Genomic DNA, 21,047 nt, shown 5'->3' on the forward strand with positions numbered 1-21,047 from the left:
ATCAACTCTCAGCACAACTTCCTGCACAAAAAAAAAAAAGGATAAATGATACACAATACTTTCCCAACATTCAAACTTCTTCCTAAGGCTGCTCTGCTAGGCATAAGACCACCACACGCATGCACAAAAATCCTTACAAAATGTTTTAGGTGTTCAACTTACTAGGAATAGGTCTAAGGACGTCAGGAATGAGAATCTCCACCAAAGCCTGGTACATCACATGGTCACAGTTACACATCCATTTCAGAATAGACTCACTCTTGCACAGAGTAATCAGCTTTGCTTTTGGAAGTCGACTTTCTATTTCACTCAGATTGCTGGTGTGAAAAAATGTAGCAAATGAATAAATGATAATGCATTTACAGCAGGTAATAACCTGCAATGGGTCGTAAAATGTATTATTTAATAAATATGTCATAGATGTCTCAACTACACCCAAAAGAACTTCTTTACATGTTGCATCACATGGAAATGGATTTTAAAAATTCCTCCACAGCTCTGCTAGAGCTCATAAATTATGCAGAGGTATGAATGATCCTTTTGGCTTAAAAGAAATGGATAGAATCCTGGGAAAAGACACCTTTACTGTAGTTTTCCAAGCAAAGAAAAAAATTGATGACACAATCATTTCAAAACTGCACTTTGGCATATACTCAGCCTGTACAAAAATGCCAGACAACATTAATTTAATTTGAAAAATTAGCATATAAAAAAATTATTACTCTGCAGGTAAAACCAAGAAGAGTTTGTTATTTTACACTTGTATTATATTATTATGGAAAGTAGTAATACTTCCATAATGTATGTAGAAATACATACTGACCTTGGTTCAGTAATAGTAGTGCCATCAGGTGGAGCAGAGGGAGAATAGCGCCAGAAAGTTTGCCACAATTTTTCTATCAGGCTGAATTGAAGATTCACAACCACATCCAGTATTGCCTGAGAAAATAAAACACGAGTATAGATTGCCTTCTACCCAGCTTCCCCCCATTCCCAACTCCAACTAGAACTACAGTTTTTACAGTAAACATATCAGAGGAATTCACCCAAAGAAAATATTTAATGCTATGGCAAAGGAAAACTGTCATTTTATTAATGTTCAATAGTTTATAGGTTTAAAAGCATCTTCAAAAATAATTTTAAAAGACATATTGTTCAATATGAAATGTGGTTTAAACATCTCGATGTTTCTTTAAATTCGGAAAAAAGTTATTGCTTTTAATGTAAACAAAAAAATTATAATTTAACCTGATTTATATTTCCTATTGACTAAACTAAGTGTCTCCACATGCAATCTGAAGTCTAGTTTCTCTAACATTCTGAAAACAATTCATTCTCGATGTCTATTACATATTACTTTTTTCCCCTACAAAGGAGACCCTCCAAGAAAAACCTTTTCATTAATGTCCTTTCCAATGAAATAAGCAAGATATCCTGGAGGAAGCCACATACCACTAATGTGGGTGCAATATATTTGGCATTACTGTCTTGTACTGACCTTCACTAGAAGTCATGACCTTAAAAAAGAAATGGTTTACAGGAAATACCTCACAGTGCTCTCGATAAAGACTCTGCAGTGATTTGATGTCCTCAAAGGTAGTACCATCTGGTAGAGAAGATATTTCAACTTCTCCAAACTCTGGAAGTACTCGAGATGCATCTGTTTCCATGACAACATAATGAAAGAGGGATATTGAGAACGGTGCTGATTACGGTATGATTAAGAAAAAATTTAAGGATGATACAAAGCAGTAAAATCCAAAAGGTAATAATGTTCAAACAGAAAAGTCTTTCATACCTGTTATATATTAAAACTGTAAACGAATTCAGCCAGCATTTTAAATTTAAGAAAATACAGAATTATTCTTGAAGCCATTAAAAAGATGCCATGTACATACTACACCTATATAGAAAAGCTAACATGCACGTTTTCAGAGTATTACAGGATGAAGGAAAATATCTATGTCTGTCTACGAAAGAGGAATTCTTAAGTAGTTTTTTTTCTTGTTCAACTGAAGAGTTGCTATGTAGCCAGGTATGATGGGGCTTAGTAGGCTTTGTATGCATATTTATTTGATATTTACTAGACTTGCAAGTAGAGCCCAAGTATGCTTTTACTATTTGTCACAAATGTTTCCAAGAGACAAGCTGATATGAGAGAAAAATACTGGATTGAAAGGTACCTGGATAGGATGGCTGAAAACGTTTTAATGATACCCTTATGTTCCCAAAGATTTCAATAACAGCAAAATTAGGCCAAAGGATTTGATGCTTGAAAATCCCAATCAAATAAGCCTACACCTGCAATAACAGAGCCAAAGAGTCTTTCTGCATAAGCAAATAACTAAATTACTATTTGTTTCCACTACTGAGAATACATGCTTAACTGGATCAATGAATCCACAACTTAGATGTTTTTATACATGAACGTTGGGGTTTTAGTTGTAACTATATGGCTCTTTCCACTTTTAAAACTACAGCACACTTTCAAAAGTGGGTGGCTAACCTGAAATAGTAATGCAGTGCCACTGCCCTGACTTTTATGAATAAAATACACTGTAATGCACATGTAGGGAACAACTTCCATCACAAGAGTTTCAATATATGTATCTAATATAACTGCACAGTAACTCCACTGTGATTCATATAATATTATATCACACAAATAAAAAATTTGTGTATTTTTTCTTTTTATACTTACATGATGTATATTAAGTATTACATGAAGCTCACAACACAGAACATGTATTTTACGTGGGTTTTTTTGTACTGTTGTAAGAATTCTAAAGAGGCCATGGTAACTTTAGAAGCAAGTACTGTACTTGTGTGACTTGATATTCACAGTAATAATGAAGTTCTTTGTACTTATTTATACAGCAGTATAAAACCTGTTTTTATACCTAAAAACTGTTGATGATGTTGACTTTGGGCAATTACAGTTTGTTCAACAGACGTGCCTGTCTGTTGACCGCTTCCTGTGAAGCCATCTGCAACTCCATCCACTTTCTGCATAGGCTTATACCTACAAAAATACCAAGCACAAAATTATCCTTTTAGTTCACTTCTTCATAAATAAGATCACATAATCTATGTTCACTCTGATTTCTCTATCTCAAGATTTTGAGAAAAAGTAACAAAAGAATTTACACATTTTTATTTATTTTGTAAATAACAGAAGAAACAATTGCTAAGTGGAGCTAGAGCATTAACAATGCATTACAGAGTTCATAAAGGTGATATTACAGCAGCACTACCAATTTCTTGCAGAATGTAGCTCAGGAACAGCATACCATAAGGCCAGCTAATTTACACAAAAAGGAATCAAATCCTTCCCCTTCCAAATAGCTTGACTTCCCAATAATTATGTAATTCAAAAACAATGTTTCATTACCTTAAGAAAAACCAACACTACTGTCTGAGGATAGTGAAAGACTTCAAATCCAACAAAACTTCTCTCATAAGCATAGAAGGCCTGAGAAAGCTACTTGGAAACCTAAATTCTTCACTAGTCAATTCTCAGAATCTTTTATAAAGGACAAAAATCGCAATGATACAAATGGGAATGCAGGTTTGGATGGTCAAGTGGTGTCTCAACAATCAGTCTGACAGGCTGAAGATCATGCCTGTCACTTCCAACAGAAGTGAGAATTTACTCTGTCCCAGGTCTTAATGGTAACATCTTGGTTGCTCTGCACTTTTGAAAAAGAATTGTTGCCACTGGAAAAGGAAAGAAGAGAAACCACAAAACTAAATAAAGTGTGTTTTAACTGCCACTCAAATTGGAATTATTGTGCAGACCGTAAAACTCCACGCTCATTTCAGAAATGTGGCAAGAAAGTTCACTCTCGGTGCATTACTTTGAGCAGCAGTTTAATCAATTGAGAACATTTCATTTTGTTTCCGGTAAATATAAACAAGCATTGCCTCATGTAACTACTGAGATTTTAAAAAGATTTTTATTATAAAATTAAGATTTTTAACTTCCTTTTAAAGAAAGGAAGTTCCCATGAAAAGCATCCATTCAATATTCTAGGTATTCATGACATGAATCTAAATATACAATAATAAAAGACAGGCAGAAAATACACTTTTCAACAGAAAGACTCTTGGCCTTAATAACAAATAGTTTTAAAGCTTCCGGGATTTCAATGCTTAGGAAAAAAGACGAAGCTTATACCTATGCTATCTCTAGAACATTTATATCAAATTCCACTTTCTGTAATGGTCCAGTGTAAAATCCTATACCTGTTGAAGACAACAGTGAAACTCTAATCAACTGTAATAATAAAATTTCATCTTTGGTATTATGGTGCCACTGAACTTTTCTGGATGAGCTTGTTACTATTTGATAAATCTACCTGCAATCCGGGAAATTAATCTGGGAAGAATTCTTAACCTCTCTCTCATTATATATTACAATTACAAATATCAGGTAGAAGATCAACTGGAAATATTTGAAAATCTAAACCTATACTATAAGATAGTTCCATTACTTTCTGCACAACGTATTACTTTACTGACCCTTCAGGTACTGAAATAGGATTGAAAATGTTCCAAATACATAAAAATAACACTCCTCTAAGAGTTTTTCAGCTATGCAAAAAACCTTTCAATTAAAGTATAAAAGCCAACTTAATCCTTTGGTGCTAGGAATCAGGATTATCCACCTACTTAATCCACTGTGCTTTATATAAAATATGCTAAGCAAAATTCTTAATTCTGGCACTGTGACAAGTAACTTGTCACAGGAGTTAACCAGTTTCAACAACATTACAAAATCAGTTGCAAAATTCAACCAAAGAACGAAAAAAAACACAAAAAAATTATTTTCCAGGAGCTTCAGATGAAACATAAGCAGACAGTGGTTAACAATTCTAGATCTGCTGTCTTTTTGTACATGTAGAGCTTTGGCAGTTTAGACATCAAACAGCTCTTCAGAATTCTTCAGTTTAATTTTGATACATTTTTGGTGTGTGGAAAAAACAGGTACAATTTCCTAACTGGTAAGAGTTACATTTTCTAAAATAATCCAGACTTTTACTCTATTTCCTTACTCTACCCACTACAAACCTATACCTTATTTCATCTTTTACCCTTTTCTTTTAGATTACTAGGTGCTAGGAGACTGGGATCAGAAAACAGTAACTAAACTTACATGAATATTATAGCTTTCTAATTATAACTAACCCAGAAAAGACACTACTTGAATTTTATATTGGTTAGCATAAACACAGTAGAAATTTGCAAAGTCTTTAGTTAACAACAGATGTTTTCTCAATTTGTGCAAAGCTATTAAAATAAAAAAAAAACCTAAACCAGTGAAATCAGAATATGGAATCAGGTAATACAGAAGTGACACTGAACAATACACTGGTCTCACTCTGCACTTAGTTTAGAATATAACTCCATTAACTTCCATTGTCTAACTGTGACATAACTTAATTGATAGAAAAGGGAAGTATAATAAAATACCTGCTTGGTTTGAAATGCATATGAAATTGGTAGGGAAAAGAAACAACCTGAAAACTATCAGAACTGTGAGAAATGAAAATGGATTGACTAAGTCACGGGACAGACAAAAAAACAGATAGCAGCTTTTTCAGTTAAATTTTCTGTAACTGTTGTTTGCTTGTATCGTTACTATGCTACTACTATTTGGATTTTATTCTAAGTCTTAGAATTTAGTATTTTTATTAAAAATACATCTCTATATTCTCTATCTTTCTTAAAAACTACCGTTTCTAACCTTCTGGCTTACTAAAATACAAACTGTAGGGATTCTAAAAAAAAAAAAATAAAAAATAAAAAATAAAAAAAACAAAAAAAAAAAAAACAAAAAACAAAAAACCACCCAAAAAACAGAACTAAGTGCTAAGGATTCACTTCTATTTTATTTTTATTTGAAATCTATTATTGTGATTTATCACTACTTTACTGACGTCTGTGAGAAGTGAGTTAACGTACCAAATTATGTAACAAAATGGTGGTCTTATGCATAACAAAATGCTTTAACAATGAAATATGTTAAAGCATTTTACTACTGTATGCAAATAAATGTTGCCATTGATGTTACTAGGGGGAGAAAAAAAAGGCTTTTAAAGTTAGTAGAAGGCAAAAGTTGACTCAAACAGTTTGAAACACCACAGGCAACACATACTAAAGCTCTTGATTATAGGAAAATTGAAGAAACTCAAATGCTTTAAAAAATTATTGAAGATGCAAAACCTGCAAGTAACAAAGGAATACTTGAGAAGTGTTTGGATGCTATCAGAAAGTTTTGGTGTGTAAATCAAGTTTGTAGTAGTTGTTTTCTACTTTTCGAAGAAAATAAAACCACTTCCAAGTATACTGTTGTGTTTACATTGTAAAGCATCAAAAACAATGCAGAGGCTGTATTTCAATAAAAGCATGGTTATCTGAAATAAAGTATGGTAAAACAGTAAAGAAATTTAAGGAACGCAAATTTCATGTGTATACTTTTAAAACATCTCAATTCCAATAAGCACTGTTGAGATACATCTAATCTAGAAGACTAAGCAGAACTTCCTAGCTTTTAAAGCCACAATCACCTCAGTATCATAACCGTATTATACGCAAAGTATCTGGGTTTGTTCAGAGAAAGACTGATTTTTTTCTGAACTACTCCACTAGGAAGTTGTTTAATAGTTTATCATGTAAGTTCTCCTATTATAATTTTATGATATTGTGTCTTAACAAACTTGTAGCTCAGTTTTACAGATGCCACTATTTGTTGGACTATGATACCTCACTCTCTATATTCAAAAAGAATACCGCTATAAAAATCCATAAGTTCTCTGTTGTCCATAAACCCACACCCCTTTTAAAAAGATCCATAAATACTTGATGCTTTGGACTCACAGTGGCTTAGTTTAAAGGTAATGTTTGACTGAACAGTATATCCAGGAAACATGAGAATAAAGGAAAGAGAATAATAGAAAAATACAGTTTATTTTCCACATTATGTGGAAAACATAGTAAACAACATCTATAGGTAGTAGAATGAAACCAAAAAGGTGTAATAGCTGTGTGCAAGAATTGAAAGATACGTTTGGAACTAACTTGAAAAGCTGAAGGTTTACTTCTGGAAATAAAATTTAAAACATACATTGTTATGAATGCCCTAAAGAAAACACAAGCATACCTGTATCAATTTCCCTACACTAAGTCATAAAGATAATTCAGCTTTTGAGCCACAAGCTTCTACTCATGAAGAGCTAAATAAAAACAGACTAAAAATGGAACTTGACTTTAGGAATTATATCTCTGATACATTTCCATTAAATGGTCTGACAAGGGGAATCCTTATGGGAAAGAGATATCCTAATAAGATTGTCCTTTAAAGTGGCAAATGTTTAATGCCAGACTTAAAACTGTGCAAATATATTTGGCATAATGCTTGGGTTGGATGTAACTTTACTTCTTCTTAACATTTATTTTACTACTTCTGAGGTCCATTCACTGTTAGTCAGGCCTGTGTTTGATCCAGGACCAATGGATAATATAACCATTTAAACATCCTGGGTTTTCCTACCCCGGAAAACATCTAGGAGCAGGATGACAGAGGCAAGCCAGGCCTTCCCTTGGAAGTCGGAGCCATACAGCAGGTCCAGCTGAAAGGCAGGGTGCTAGCCATTATCTTCCAGCCAAGACTATCTGTTAACAGTGCTTTCCTTCAGTTGTCAGGTGCTTTAAGTCTCTGGATATGTGGTTGTGGTCGCCAAACCGCTGTCTCAGATGGAAGTTAGGACTGTTAACATCTGTAATCTGTAGTTACTCTAGTTTTTCTTCTTACTGGAACACAAGAAAGAGTACTCCCACAGCTCATGCTGATCACAGCCACAACTAAGCAACTAACAGCATTACCTTCCATCCGAAATTTAAGTCTGATAAATCTCAGACCCTTGAATTCAAGCCTATAACAAACTGAACATGGACATACAAGAGCACTTTGGGAATTTAAGTTACAGAAATAGAAAAGGTGCACGACCCTCAAATTATGAAAAGGAATGAAGAAAAATGATCTGTAGCATACATTCAGTCTACAGTCTTTGCCAAAAAGAAATAGAAATTTATCCAATTAGATGTGTCTGATAGAGGTGGTAGAATTGGTATAACTACACAGAAAAAGTATATTGGCTGCAATTTACCGCTGATTTAAAGGACAAAAAACACAATAGAAATATTGATAAAGCTGAAGAGTGATGTTACCCTAATCATGCAAATTATAAAGGATGTTATAATATCCTTTAGTTATCTCTTAATAAATCGTGCTAGAATTCTTTAATACACTAGGATAACTGTGATAAAAATACATAAATACATATATTAAACATTGAAATCAGATAGTGAGCATGTTCTGTAAATGTGGAAGAAACCTTACTTCAAAAATACAAGTTCACTTTTTAAAATGTGCACTGAAATTTTTAAGTCAAGCCATTTTTATATTTAGTGTTTATTTTTTGCCTCAAAACCCTAGCTTCTGAAGGCTACAAAACACAAGTATATCTTAGTTTCCATTTGTTGTGACTTAAGCCCAGGCAGCAACTAAGCACCACACAGCCACTTGCTCACTTCTCCCTACTCCCAGTGTGATGGGGAGGAGAATCATGGAAAAAAAAGTAAAATTCACAGGTTGAGAGAAGAACAGTTTAACAAATAAAATAAAATTAAACTAAATAATAACAACAATAATAACAACTGTAATGAAAATTAAGATAACCAAAAAAGAGGGAGAAATAAAACCCAAGAGAAGACAAGTGATGCACTGGGCAACTGCCCACCACCCGCTGACCGATGCCCCAGCAGCAATTCCCCCCCCAGCCCATGCGCTGAGCCTGACGCTCCATGGTATGGAATAGCCCGTGGGCTAGTTCAGGTCACCTGTCCTGGCCACGCTCCCTCCCAGCTTCTTGTGCACCCCCTCGCTGGGGGAGCAGGGGGAACTGAAACGTCCTCAGCTCAGAGTAAGTGCTACATAGCAACAGCTCAAGCATCAGTGTGTTACCAACATTATTCTCACCCTGAATCCAAAATACAGCACGGCACCAGCTACTGGGAAGAAAATTAGCTATTCCAGCCAAAACCAGGACACCGTTAAAATTAATCAAGCAAAATATACAAACATCTTTTATTTATAGAATGTGAAATAAAGCTTGACATTGCACAACCAAAGACTACCCTAAAATTAAAAGTAAGGCTACAAAGACAGAAGAATGGATCAAAGCTCACGATTGATTGTTCCATGCTAGAGAGTGGCTGTAATGAAGTAAACAGGCTAGATTGTGGAATAATTTAATATAATTGTTAAATCTTTTTCTAAAATTACCATTATAATCAGCACATTCCAATGAGACATAAATGTTCTTGAATCATCACACTTGGTTTTAAAAATCCCTCTTTCTATTGGAAAATTTTGCAGTTTTCTGGTTTAGGTAAGTGCAAATTATCATGGTTCATGAATTACTATTTTTCAATGAAAATTTTCTATAATTTGTTGGATAAACATCTTTATTCTGAAAAAGTCTACATCCTGTTCAGTATTGCTAGTATGTTTGATGCTAAGCAGAGCAGAAACAATGCACATTTTTCATAGTGCAGCTATCAAAGTCTGGCTAGCTCCTCGATCTCTGCATTTTACTTAGGATGCTGTGATTTTAGAAAGACTGAAAATATTTTACCGAGATCTTTGTACCCTGAGCTAAGGGATGAACAAAGATCCTCAGAACTACTTTGTATGAATAGTACACCAGTAGAACTATATGAACAATACTTCTATATCTAGAGTACCTAACTGGACATCACAAGATTTAAAGAATGTAAAGAGATCAGCCTGTCTTTTGTCTTAAAAGACGAGAAGGTAAGGAATGTGGGTTTCTGAGCAAAGAGATAAAGCTTCAACTGGGAAGGCACGTTGGACAGTGTGTGATTTCATTCAAATATAATCGAGGAACAAACTGACATAAAGATAATGTTAAGAAAATGCCACCAAACATAGCTAGGAAAGGAAAATAAAGGAACTACATAGTACTTATGGTGATGTCAAACAAAATAATAAAGCAAATAATAAAGAAAAGTAGTATCCACTCCTAAGAGTTAAATAATGCAAGTTCCAAGTCACTTTGTCATCATGAATCAAGAAAAAAAGAGAGGTGATGATGATTGGGTAACTAGCATAATTTCTCAAGAAACAACTTCATAGAAACAAATTTAGTTAGACCATTGTGGGATATGTCTTGCTGCATACATGTCATTTTGAGTGTGAGTGAATGAAATCTGTAAGTGAATGAGCTTGAGTACTAAAATAAACTTGCTTGGAGATTTTGTAAATACCTGTCTCCTTTTCTTACCATATAATTCTATGATGGGTTTTGTAACAAGAATTTATCTGTGTTTGAATTAAAGTTTGAAGTTGTGTTTTCCATGTCCCAGTCATGTCCAAGGCCACAAAATATGCTTAGTAGACTATACCAAACTGTTCAATTACATTTTTCTTGGGGTAATAGCATTAAAGATGTCTTGCTTGATATGCTGCTGCTCTACCTATGAATTTCATGAAATTGCACATCTTAGATATTTCACTTTAGGGTAATATAGCAGGCTACTGACACCAGTCAAATAAAAACAAATTTCAAGGAAATTTACTGATTTCTATTTTTTTTCCTAAAATTTTCTGTTCAAGATAGTTTTCATATGCATATTCACACATTCTTTCACCACCAGCATAGTCCTTTGGGGTAACCGTGCCACTGCTTTCAAATACTTCTGGGCTTTCATAGGATACTCAGGAACAGCAGACGCTGAGGGAAAATACGTTAATCAACTTACAAGCAAACCATTATGGTCATATTAATACTTCGCAGGGAGAGGAAATAAATGCCAAACTGAACTTAATCATAAGCTGTCTTATAAGCAGCTTTTACATAAAATGATAGAGTAATGAAAACAAACAGCAATATTTTAAATTCAAGCTCTTACTTGTTTTCTTCAGCTTGTGGGATAAGAACTCAAAATAGTTGAGAAGAGTCTGTTTGTACCATATTTCATTTTATTACTTTTTGAAAATTTATGATAATTTATAGGTGAATATTCTTTCATGTTGACTGATGTTGTCACGTTGACTAACTTCAGTGATGTCAACTGGATATCTAGCAAACTTTTATTTTTCACAGCAGAGAAGCTCAACAAAAGTTAGACTAGAATTTCAACTTTTCCATGTAAGGGAAAGGAAGGCTTTACTAATTAGAAATATTAGTAAATACTTATGTTCATTTCACACTTTACCTCTGTTTCTGCTGCATGGGCTGTTGTCTCATAGCCATATATTGCATGTCCTCTTGTAGTCGATTAAGAGGAGAGTCTGGCTTGACACGAATCCCATAGTAATGATATTTAGAGTTCCCCCTTCATGAAAGAGCAAGAATTTAAAGAATAGTAACACCAGTTTTATGCATCTACATTATATTTATATTACAATTTATACTGAGTGGAAAATAAAACCTGAAAATCAAGCCTGACTCTACTGTCATACCAATTTTACCTACTTTTGGGAAATTAATTCATTCTCTTAAACAAATATTATCCAGCACTTTAACTTGTGATCCACTTAAGTAACAAGAATTAAATGCAAATAAATGCAACTTATCTAGTTATGGAAAAACACAGTTCTTAGTAATTTCCAAACAAGAAGCTGTATTTTATTTGTACTGATAAAAATCTGCAGTATATTTATCAAAATATAAACACATAAACCGTCAAAACCAGGAGAACTAAAAGTATAGTAACATCTGGAAAAGCATAAAACTGTTTAACATTGAGAGACTGAACTGACAGAAACCCACTGTAATATTTAAATACAGGTTTTATTTATTTTTTCACTAGCACATGAGTTTCTTAGTCATAATTATTATTTGTATTTTCTATAATAGTTCAGGATTTCATTAACACAAACCTAGTTCCAAGTCTTCTGGTCCTTAATCCCATGAAGATTGACCGTATGAGTTTCCCAAAGGAGGCAGCATTGACTGGATCCAACTTGTGTTCCTGACAATGTCGTAAGTAATGGTTGTAAAGGGTACTTCTTGGAAGGCTCACTCCTTCTGCAGTTTCATAGTTGTCTAAGAGCCACTGAAGCTATATCACATACAAAACAGAAGAAAAAAAAAATCATTATTACTTTATTAAAAATATCTTAGCCATACAAAATTAACTTATGACAGTTTTGAAGCCACTCTTCAGGTCTAGTAAACAATTAATGCCTTCTTTAGAGAGTCTTCAAATGCTAGCTATATCATAGTGCTTTAGGATCTTCAAAATTACCATGAAATAGCAGAACTCATTGCACTTGTGACCTCTGGTAAGTGTCCACTTCTTAAAATATTTTTGATTCAGTACCACACACCAATACTTGATAAAGGTATCTATGCTTTGGAGACAAACTGTTAGTACCACAAAGAAATAAAGTAATCATGAATGTAATGCACAAAAACTGCAGAAAATGAACTCCTTGGACTAACAAATTAGTTAACGTATTTGTCAACCTGGAATATTACACGGTTTTTCTTTGCCTGATGTTAAAATACATTAAGACACTTAAAAAGAATTTTTACTCTCAGATACATACAAGAAAAAAGCTATTGCATGTAAGTCAAAGGGCAACCTAGATAATGTCAAAAACAACTGGTACATCTATAAAGCATTGGAGTACAATCCTTTTCAGTTGTAGCCTGTTTGCCTTTGACATCCAGTAGGAGCAGAATGAGATTCTTGGGAAAATATTAATCTTTTAATGTAACTGTGGTAGGTAATTTTAGACACATGCAAGAAAAGACTTTTTATGTAACATCATTGCACTTTCCCAGTAGTGCACACTCAAAAAACACCTCCAGCTGTCACTAATATAAAAAAAAAAAAAAAAAAAAAAAAAAAAAAAAAAAGACAATTTAATACCTAGATTTAACATTATAGGAGAATGACAAATAGATTAAAAAATAATACAGGTTGAGGAAGAATTTTAATTCCACAGTTTTAGTTTTTTGATATGCTAATATTTTCTTTATCTTTCCCCAGTACTTGCCATGGTTTCAGTCCCCTGAAATTTTCCTTTAGATATAGCTTGAATGATTCACAATCTTAATTTTCTGTTTGAATTTTACTTCTCTATTTTCCTATATATTTATACCAAAATAGTACAGTATAAATATTCAAGCTTGCTAGGACTAGAGATCTTACCAAATTCTGGATTTAATTTGATCGTCCAGTGACAATGTGAACTGTGGACATTGTGTCTTTAAGACCTGTTACAAACTTTTACTCAGATAGGCTAGATATTCACACAAATGTGTAATAATTTTCAATTTAGTCACGAAAATCAGTAACTAGTATAACCAAAACACAAATCATTAAGCGACAATAAAAGATATACATGGTCTATGTGTTATTTATTCTTTTGCAGAATTATTTTCTGTTAGAGCAGTGGACAGATTTTGTTCCATCCGTGTTCAGTGTAACATACCATTCAAAGAACATTAATATTTTAGTGTGCAATAGCCATGAAATTTTTCAGTCCTGATATTTTATCACAAAACTGTTATGTATTACAGATAACAAATATTGTATTTATAGATATGTTTTAGTCACAGAAATTCACCAATATAAATGCAAAAATTTTACTACAAAATTTACTCTGGATCATTCAAACACCATTTCTTTATTTGCTTTTTATTGAAAACATGCCCATAACTTTTCCATGTTTCTTAAATGTAAGATCTAGAGAAATATACAGAAGTAAGATGTAAATGTTTCCAAGACATAATTTTTTTTGCTCAGTTTGCAGATAATTTTGCATTTCAAATAGACAAAATGAAAAAGCACAGTTCATCATCCTTATATCAGTTATTGTATCATCATTTTAAAAGTCTTAACATTCACAAGCGCTTCTAAATTGAGCAACCGTTATTTTGAAATAAAGCTGAAGAAAAAGTATAATCATAAATATTAAATGTTTTCTGAATGTATTAAACTTATTTCACTAATGCCCTGACATAAGCCTATCTGGGCTTACAAAGAAAGATAATTATATCTTTCACCTGCTGCATTTTATTTATATTTAAATTCTATCATTACATCTATATTTATTTATATATCATTTGTCATGTATTATTAAATCTATAATTTAATCAGAACAAATACGGAATGTGAAGTATTTCCCCAAAGGGAAAAACTTTGTCAATCCCAAAAGACTGACAAACAAACAAAAAAAAAATATTTTCTAATTAAGTTCTGTATGTAGCTTTAAAGATATTTTCCACTAGATGTCTTCTAACTTATTATGAATCATTTTAAGTGCACTTCATTAATGTATGAATTTCTAACATGTTATTTCAAACATAACTTGCACTATTCAACAACCCCCCCCCCAAAAAAATCAAAAGATAAGTGCATGCCAAGAGCTTTGCTCATGGGTAGAGTTCCTTAGTAGCAAAGGCTTGAAGTCATTACTTGCTAGATTACAGTCTGGAAGAAAAAGTGCAGTTAATATATTATTTTAAAAGGAAAATTATCTCCAAACATTACAAAATTGTTGTAAACAACTTTAAAAAGCCTGTTTCCTACCAAGATGAAATATAATTCTAAAACTGAGCTGTTCAGGTTTGAATCCTGGCTTTTTAAATCATAGTGCTGACCATATTGTATGAGTAAGTTGGGTAAAGGTATGAAATATTTACAGAGTCAGACCTGTTAAATTGACTGCGACTCCAATTAAGCTGCAATGTTTATAAAACATTCAACTATCAATTAATAAGTCAGTTTCATGCAGGGAAAGAAAACAGGAGAAATGACAAAATCCTAAAATAAACACACATGAATTTAGGCAAAAAGAAAACATCTTAGAAAACATCATGGAAGTATCATAGGGAGAAATTCCCAATCCCCAAACTATTATTTTACCACAAATTAATATATCACCTGAAAAGTGAAAGTTATTTAAACACAAAATTTAGAATTCTATTTTAAAACCTATTAAACCCAATTAATAAATACCAAACCATTAGAAGTCAAAATCAAAAACAAGTTAAAGATACAAAGACTAAATCTGTACTTAAACTTCCTCCATACTTTCCTTAAGTTTAAAGATAATAAGCGTTACTTTAAAAATAGGTGAAACATCCAGTAAGTTTGATCTAGATTGTTAACTTCTTCCAAAATGACCGAGGTTAGGAAAGACTGACTGCCACAGAAATATGTACAGGGATTTTTTTTTTTATTTTTTTCCCAGAGTCAAAGATATATGACTACCAAAGTAATTTTGAAAAAAGCCTTCACAGTCAAGAAAGAAATAACATGGTAAGACTTCACAGTTGGATGTGAATCTCATTATTAGGGACACATTGTGAATAGTGCATAGCACCAGGAATGAATAGAACATAGTTTGCTGGGACACAGCAGCTTATCTTGTAATTCTTCTTGGTTTTATACCAAGATTCCACACTTCACAACAGGATTAAACACAAACTAATCAACAGTTCAAGTGTTCAATGTCTTAACATAAATTTCTGACACTTTGATAAAAAAAGTTACGATATGTTTAAAAATAATGTTTAAATAATAATTTTGATATTATCTAATACTATCCATTATTATTTAAATAATATTTTTTTTATTGTCTTATCTTCAAAACAAGTATTTTGTAAACATCCAAGGTTGAATCTAAAAGTCCTTCTGTATAACATTTTGCATAACTTTTTGTAGTAACATTTTCCTCTTTCAATTTTGGCTTTTTCTAAAGAAAAAAAAGCCTACTTAAAATTTCCACAAAATAATTTTTCCTTTGACATAACCAGACCTATACAGAAAAAAATCCAGACCCAAACCCCAAACCTGCTAAAATATACATTCTTAATTTGATTTCTGAGAGACAGCATCTACCACCGTTCTTACATTGAGACCACAAACCAAATTTAACTTTCCTCTGTAAAACAATAAGAGTTTTAATTTATATAATCAGTAAAGCTGAGAAGGAAAAAAGAGATAAGATGAATACAAAGTAATCAACATGGCAAAAGTACAAAATACAAAACCACAAATACCAACAGAAAAAAAAAAACATTTCAAGAAAGACTAGCAACTTACAAAGCAATATTGTTATTTTTATAATAAGTTTACAATTACATTTCAGCCTTTTTCCTTTATTTTAAAGTTACATGAATGAATTCATTACTATATTTGGAGATCGTGTTTTCACCCAAATATCTTTTAGCTTCATATATGGAATGTCCTTAACTGTAAGATTTGTAGAGTAAGAACAAAACAAAAGGCAAATGAATAAGACATTTTTGTGTACTTCAAATTAAGATAATGCTTTCATTTTTTTTCAAATCTTTAGAATTCTTAGGTAAGTCATTTCATAATAAACTCACTGTTCAGAATAAATGAGGAAACACCTAAAAGTAATCTACAGATATTAGGCATACTGTTTGTTTTTTCTCTTCATCTTCACATGCCCTGAAATTAATATAGGGTACACAGGCTTTGCTTTGTAGATAACTGTATTTAAAATGTCAAAAGCTGGCTAATTTAGAATTATTTAAACATTATCTTGACATTTGTACTAAAATCCACAAAACAGTCAAATGTGTTAACTTGTCTTAACACAGGTGTAGAGCATAAGAAACAGATAACACTCTGCAATATACCATAAAGACATTTCATCTGACAAATTAAAGACATGAGAGATGTAGTAGAAGATTACAAGCAACTAAAATGAAAAGATTAAGAGCAAAAAGTAGTAATAAAATAAAACAAACATTTAGAGGCAGGCTAAGCATGCAGAACAAGCAAGAAAGAGTGTATGTGAAGAAGAGACAACTTACATGGCTGTTGAGAAGAGAGCTTCTGTGAGTGGACAGACCATCAGACTTTTGCAGTGTCTCAATCGCCATTTCAATCTGATAATAGATGTCATTAAAAAAAGGACTCAAGATGGGATAGTAAAAAAGCCTGATCAGAGAAGTTTTGACAGATTGCTTACAGATCAATAGAAATGTCTGCTTTATTCCTGGCTAGGGCATATATGCTACTAAAAGGCCTCATTCCAGAGTCCCAGTGAACACAAACCTCCCCAGTGAGGTCAGAAAGGCATTTTGCTTGCATATATACTTCAGGATCAGAGCCTCAAAGTCCATTTTACCGCCCAATGTGCTCAGGAAATAAAATGAGTAGATTTACTGGTGAGTTGCACTGAAACAAAAATAACCCTGATTGAACAAAAATACCTTTAATAAAAAAAAGAAAATTAAAAAAATCCCTAAACAAAATTTTAAGAAAGGCCTCCATATGTTTTCCCTCCAACTATTTCAGAAAGAGACATGCACAGCTTGTAATAAAAACTGAATTAGAAACAAAACTTCATCTCTCTGGAATCACAGAATCAAATCCCAAACCCAAATAATTAAATCGGTTTTCCACCATTAGCTTCACTGGGACAGGACATCACCCTTACTGCTGCCAGCACCCTCTGAATATCCCCAGCTGCCAAAGTAAATGGAGTCAGGAGTTATACAGACTGCAGGATCCAGCCTTTGGAAAAGCAGATTTGTTCACAATAATTTTGCCTTTTAAAAGGAAAAGAAAACACAACACTACTAAAATATAAAGTAGTATTTCTTCAAATGCAAATGTACAAATACTCTCACATCTATTCCCATTCTTTTATTTTTTAATATCAATGTCTATTTTGATAAGTTTGATAATGATGGCTTTAAAGAAAAAAAATTAGAACCTAACTGTAATTTAACTGGGGAGCCAGAAGAGCAAAAACAACAATGAAAGTGACAGAGACAACGGGATGCGCAGTAAGAAAAGGCATGCAATTAATAAGCTACATTAAATGGCCAGAATGAAAGCAATGGAAATCACCACTTGTACTTTTAAAAACACTTTTGATTTTCCATGTAGATACTTTTTATAAGGCCTCCCTATCCTACTTCAAATACCACAGTGCTACGCACAATTTCAGTGGCATAATTTACCAATATTAGCTGAATTCACTCTCTGTATAAGAGAAACTGAAAAATACTACCTTTGACATTTGAATTTACTGTACATATAAAATTAGCTTCTCCCTTTTTTACAGGGCAACTCACAAGTATTTTATTGTAATAGCTGTGAGGAATCACTTCTTGTTTCTCTCTTACAACTGTTTAATATTAGCTCTTTTATAAAAAGTACATTATTAAAAATATGCAACTACTGTGTAAGACAACATACTCTTACATGGCAATAATGTGTGTGTGGGGGGGTTAATATTCTGATTTCTTCTTTCTTCAGTGGCAAACACTATGAGGTCAAAGTATTCAATTGCACAGGAAAGATAAAATTTTAAAAGCATGCTGCATGATTAAAACTACAAGATTGAAACATCATCATAGTAAGGTCAACTTCCTATATACCATAGGCATGGAATTTCCCTTCTTAACATACTGCTACAATCAAACAATGAAGATCGTATACACATTTAAAACCTAATTCTGAATCATAGGTTACTTGTTCCACAATGCTTTGTCCACAGTACTACTATAGCACTGAAGTTACACCTCCTGCTGCTCATTCCCACTACTGCACTACTCTCATTTTGTTGCTGCAACTGTAGCCTTGTTTGTTCAGAGAACCAATCTGTTAAAAAGTAGTAGTAATTGTGCTTAAAAAGTGGCATTACATATGACACTCACTCCTCGCTGCCATATTGCTTTAATGCCTTTAGGTGCTATGCAGTGAATCAAAGAAAGTTTCTTTGTTGTCATTTGGGGGATTTCTGTTGCTGGTGTTTCTTTTAGAAGTAGATTTCACCAGCATGGCCATTGAAGACAACGAATTTGTTCACTTTTACTGCACAGCATAAGTCAAGCAGTGTTGGTCACCACTAAAACATGTTAATTACTTAATCAAGCTCAATGAGAAATTGTTCTCACTACCAATTACTTTGTTCACTATTTTTAGTATGTATTTTGATAAAATGAGCTTTCAGCTTTACCTGACATATACTTACCTTTTTAATGACAGAAACCTTCTTTCTACGTAGGCTATACAATCAGTTCTTAACTATTTTTGAGCATAAAACATGTTTGATTTGAAGACAGATATTCTAGACACTAAATCATTCAACTTGCCCTTTCTGAAAATTTCAGGCTACTTTTTGTTTCTCTTTATTGTTGCTCCTCAGGGCTCAATTCTAGGGCCAGTTGTGTTCAATATATTTGTCAGTGATCTGGATTCAGGAGTTGAATGCACTACCAGCTAGTTTGCTGATGATACAAAACTGTGAGGTGCTGTTGAATCTCTCGACGAATGAGAAGCCTCACAGAGGGATCTGGATAGTTTGGAGCATTGGACAACCATCAGTGGCATCAATTTTAACAGGAACAAATGCCGGATTTTGCACCTGGGACAGTGCAACACTGGCCACAATTTTCAACTGGGGGAGGAGTGGCTGGAGATCAGCCCTGCAGAAAGGGATCTGGGGGGGCTGGTGACAGCAGGCTCAGTGTGAGCCAGCGGTGTGTGCCCTGGCAGCCCAGGGGGCAAACCCCATCCTGGGGTGCACCAAGCACGGCAAAGCCAGCCGGTCACAAGGGGCGGTTATCCTGCTGTATTCAGTGTTGGCACGGCCTCGCCCGCAGTTCTGTGTGCAGCTCCGGGCCCCACAATTTAAGAAGGATGTCAAAGTCCTTGCACGTGTCCAGAGGAGGGCAACAAAGCTGTTGGAAGGGCTGGAAGGCATCTCCTGCGAGGAGCAGCTAAGGACATGGGGCTTGTCTAGTTTGGAGAACAGGAGGCTGCGGGGTGACCTCCTCGGTCTCTGCAGCTCCCTGAGGAGGGAAGTGGAGAGGGAGGTGCTGAGCCGCCTGGTACCCAGTGACAGGATGCGTGGGAATGGCTCAAAGCTGCATCAGGGGAGGTTCAGACTGGACATTAGGAAGCATTTCTTTACCGAGATGGTGGTCAAATGCTGGCACAGGCTTCCTAGGGAGATGGCTGATGCCCTGAGCCTACCAGTGTTTAAGAGACATTTGGACAATGCCTTTGACAACATTAAACATGCTTTAAATTTTGATCAGCCTGGAAGTGGTCAAGCAGTTGGGTTAGATAATTGTTGTAGGTCCCTTGCAACTGAAATACTTTCTGTGACGCAGATTACCATGTGTACTGGGAGTAACAGTTACCTGAGTAAAAAGTTGTTTATGTGAGTAATTTGTTCATTTAAGCTTTCAAGTTCTATGTTTTGGCCTGGGACTTCTATTTAGGTTATAAAAATGCTGGACATAATTTAATCTCTATTCAAAACAGACTTTAAGCACATATACACATCAATTACACAGGTAATACAGTGGGTTTTATTATGATGTTTTGTGGAAAGAATATGAAAATAATTTTAAGATTTAAATTATGTTCTGCATAAATAGAAGACTGATATCCTTGTATTTTTAGCAATAAGCAGTGAGAGATTCCAGGCACAACTAACTACATATACACCTGAAATGCTAAATGACAACAAGAATTACACCTTCTTTATTTGAATATATGATCAGTCATACATTTCTCCTACTCTTCTCTTAACAAGACTGAAACCATTATGTATTAAAAAATTCTGACTAGTAACTGAAATGTACACGATTACTCCCCCTGAAACTCCAACTGGACCATGTTAAATGTTACACTACTGGTAGGAATCATACTCGGTTTGTTTAGTAACATAAACATGCGTGGACACTGAATTAGAGCATGATAGCTATGAAAACTGTGATTGTAGACTTGTCCTTCGATTTACTTTGTTTGCCAACTAAGATACTGCCTTATATTCTGACACAGTTGTTAATGATTAAGGGTTATTTCCCTGGGGTTAAACGGTTTAACAGTTTGATCCCAGTATATGCATCTGGAATCCTACAATGCCCAGTCTTTATGTGATCTACTGATTTGGAAGTTATTAACTGTTCTTGCTAGTTTATGTCTTAGTGTTCATTAATATATTA

General features: G+C 33.8%; 1 protein-coding gene across 3 annotated transcripts in view; it reads right to left on the bottom strand.

The window, feature by feature from the left end:
• RFX3 (regulatory factor X3) overlaps positions 1-21,047 on the bottom strand; it is a 124,914-nt gene that overhangs the window by 12,707 nt on the left and 91,160 nt on the right. For 2 of the 3 annotated variants that reach the window (XM_032989710.2, XM_032989694.2), the window contains exons 5-11: positions 16,890-16,964; positions 11,969-12,150; positions 11,302-11,421; positions 2,901-3,022; positions 1,548-1,660; positions 824-939; positions 163-317 (exon numbers count right to left, since the gene is read on the bottom strand). In XM_032989710.2, coding sequence (XP_032845601.1) covers positions 163-317; positions 824-939; positions 1,548-1,660; positions 2,901-3,022; positions 11,302-11,421; positions 11,969-12,150; positions 16,890-16,964 — 883 coding nt within the window. The remainder of the gene's footprint in view (positions 1-162; positions 318-823; positions 940-1,547; positions 1,661-2,900; positions 3,023-11,301; positions 11,422-11,968; positions 12,151-16,889; positions 16,965-21,047) is intronic. The other variant, XM_042804821.1, reaches the window with a different exon arrangement.

Source organism: Tyto alba, unplaced genomic scaffold (genome assembly GCF_018691265.1).
Source record: "Tyto alba isolate M040663 unplaced genomic scaffold, T.alba_DEE_v4.0 Super-Scaffold_42, whole genome shotgun sequence".
Taxonomy (NCBI): Eukaryota; Metazoa; Chordata; class Aves; order Strigiformes; family Tytonidae; genus Tyto; species Tyto alba.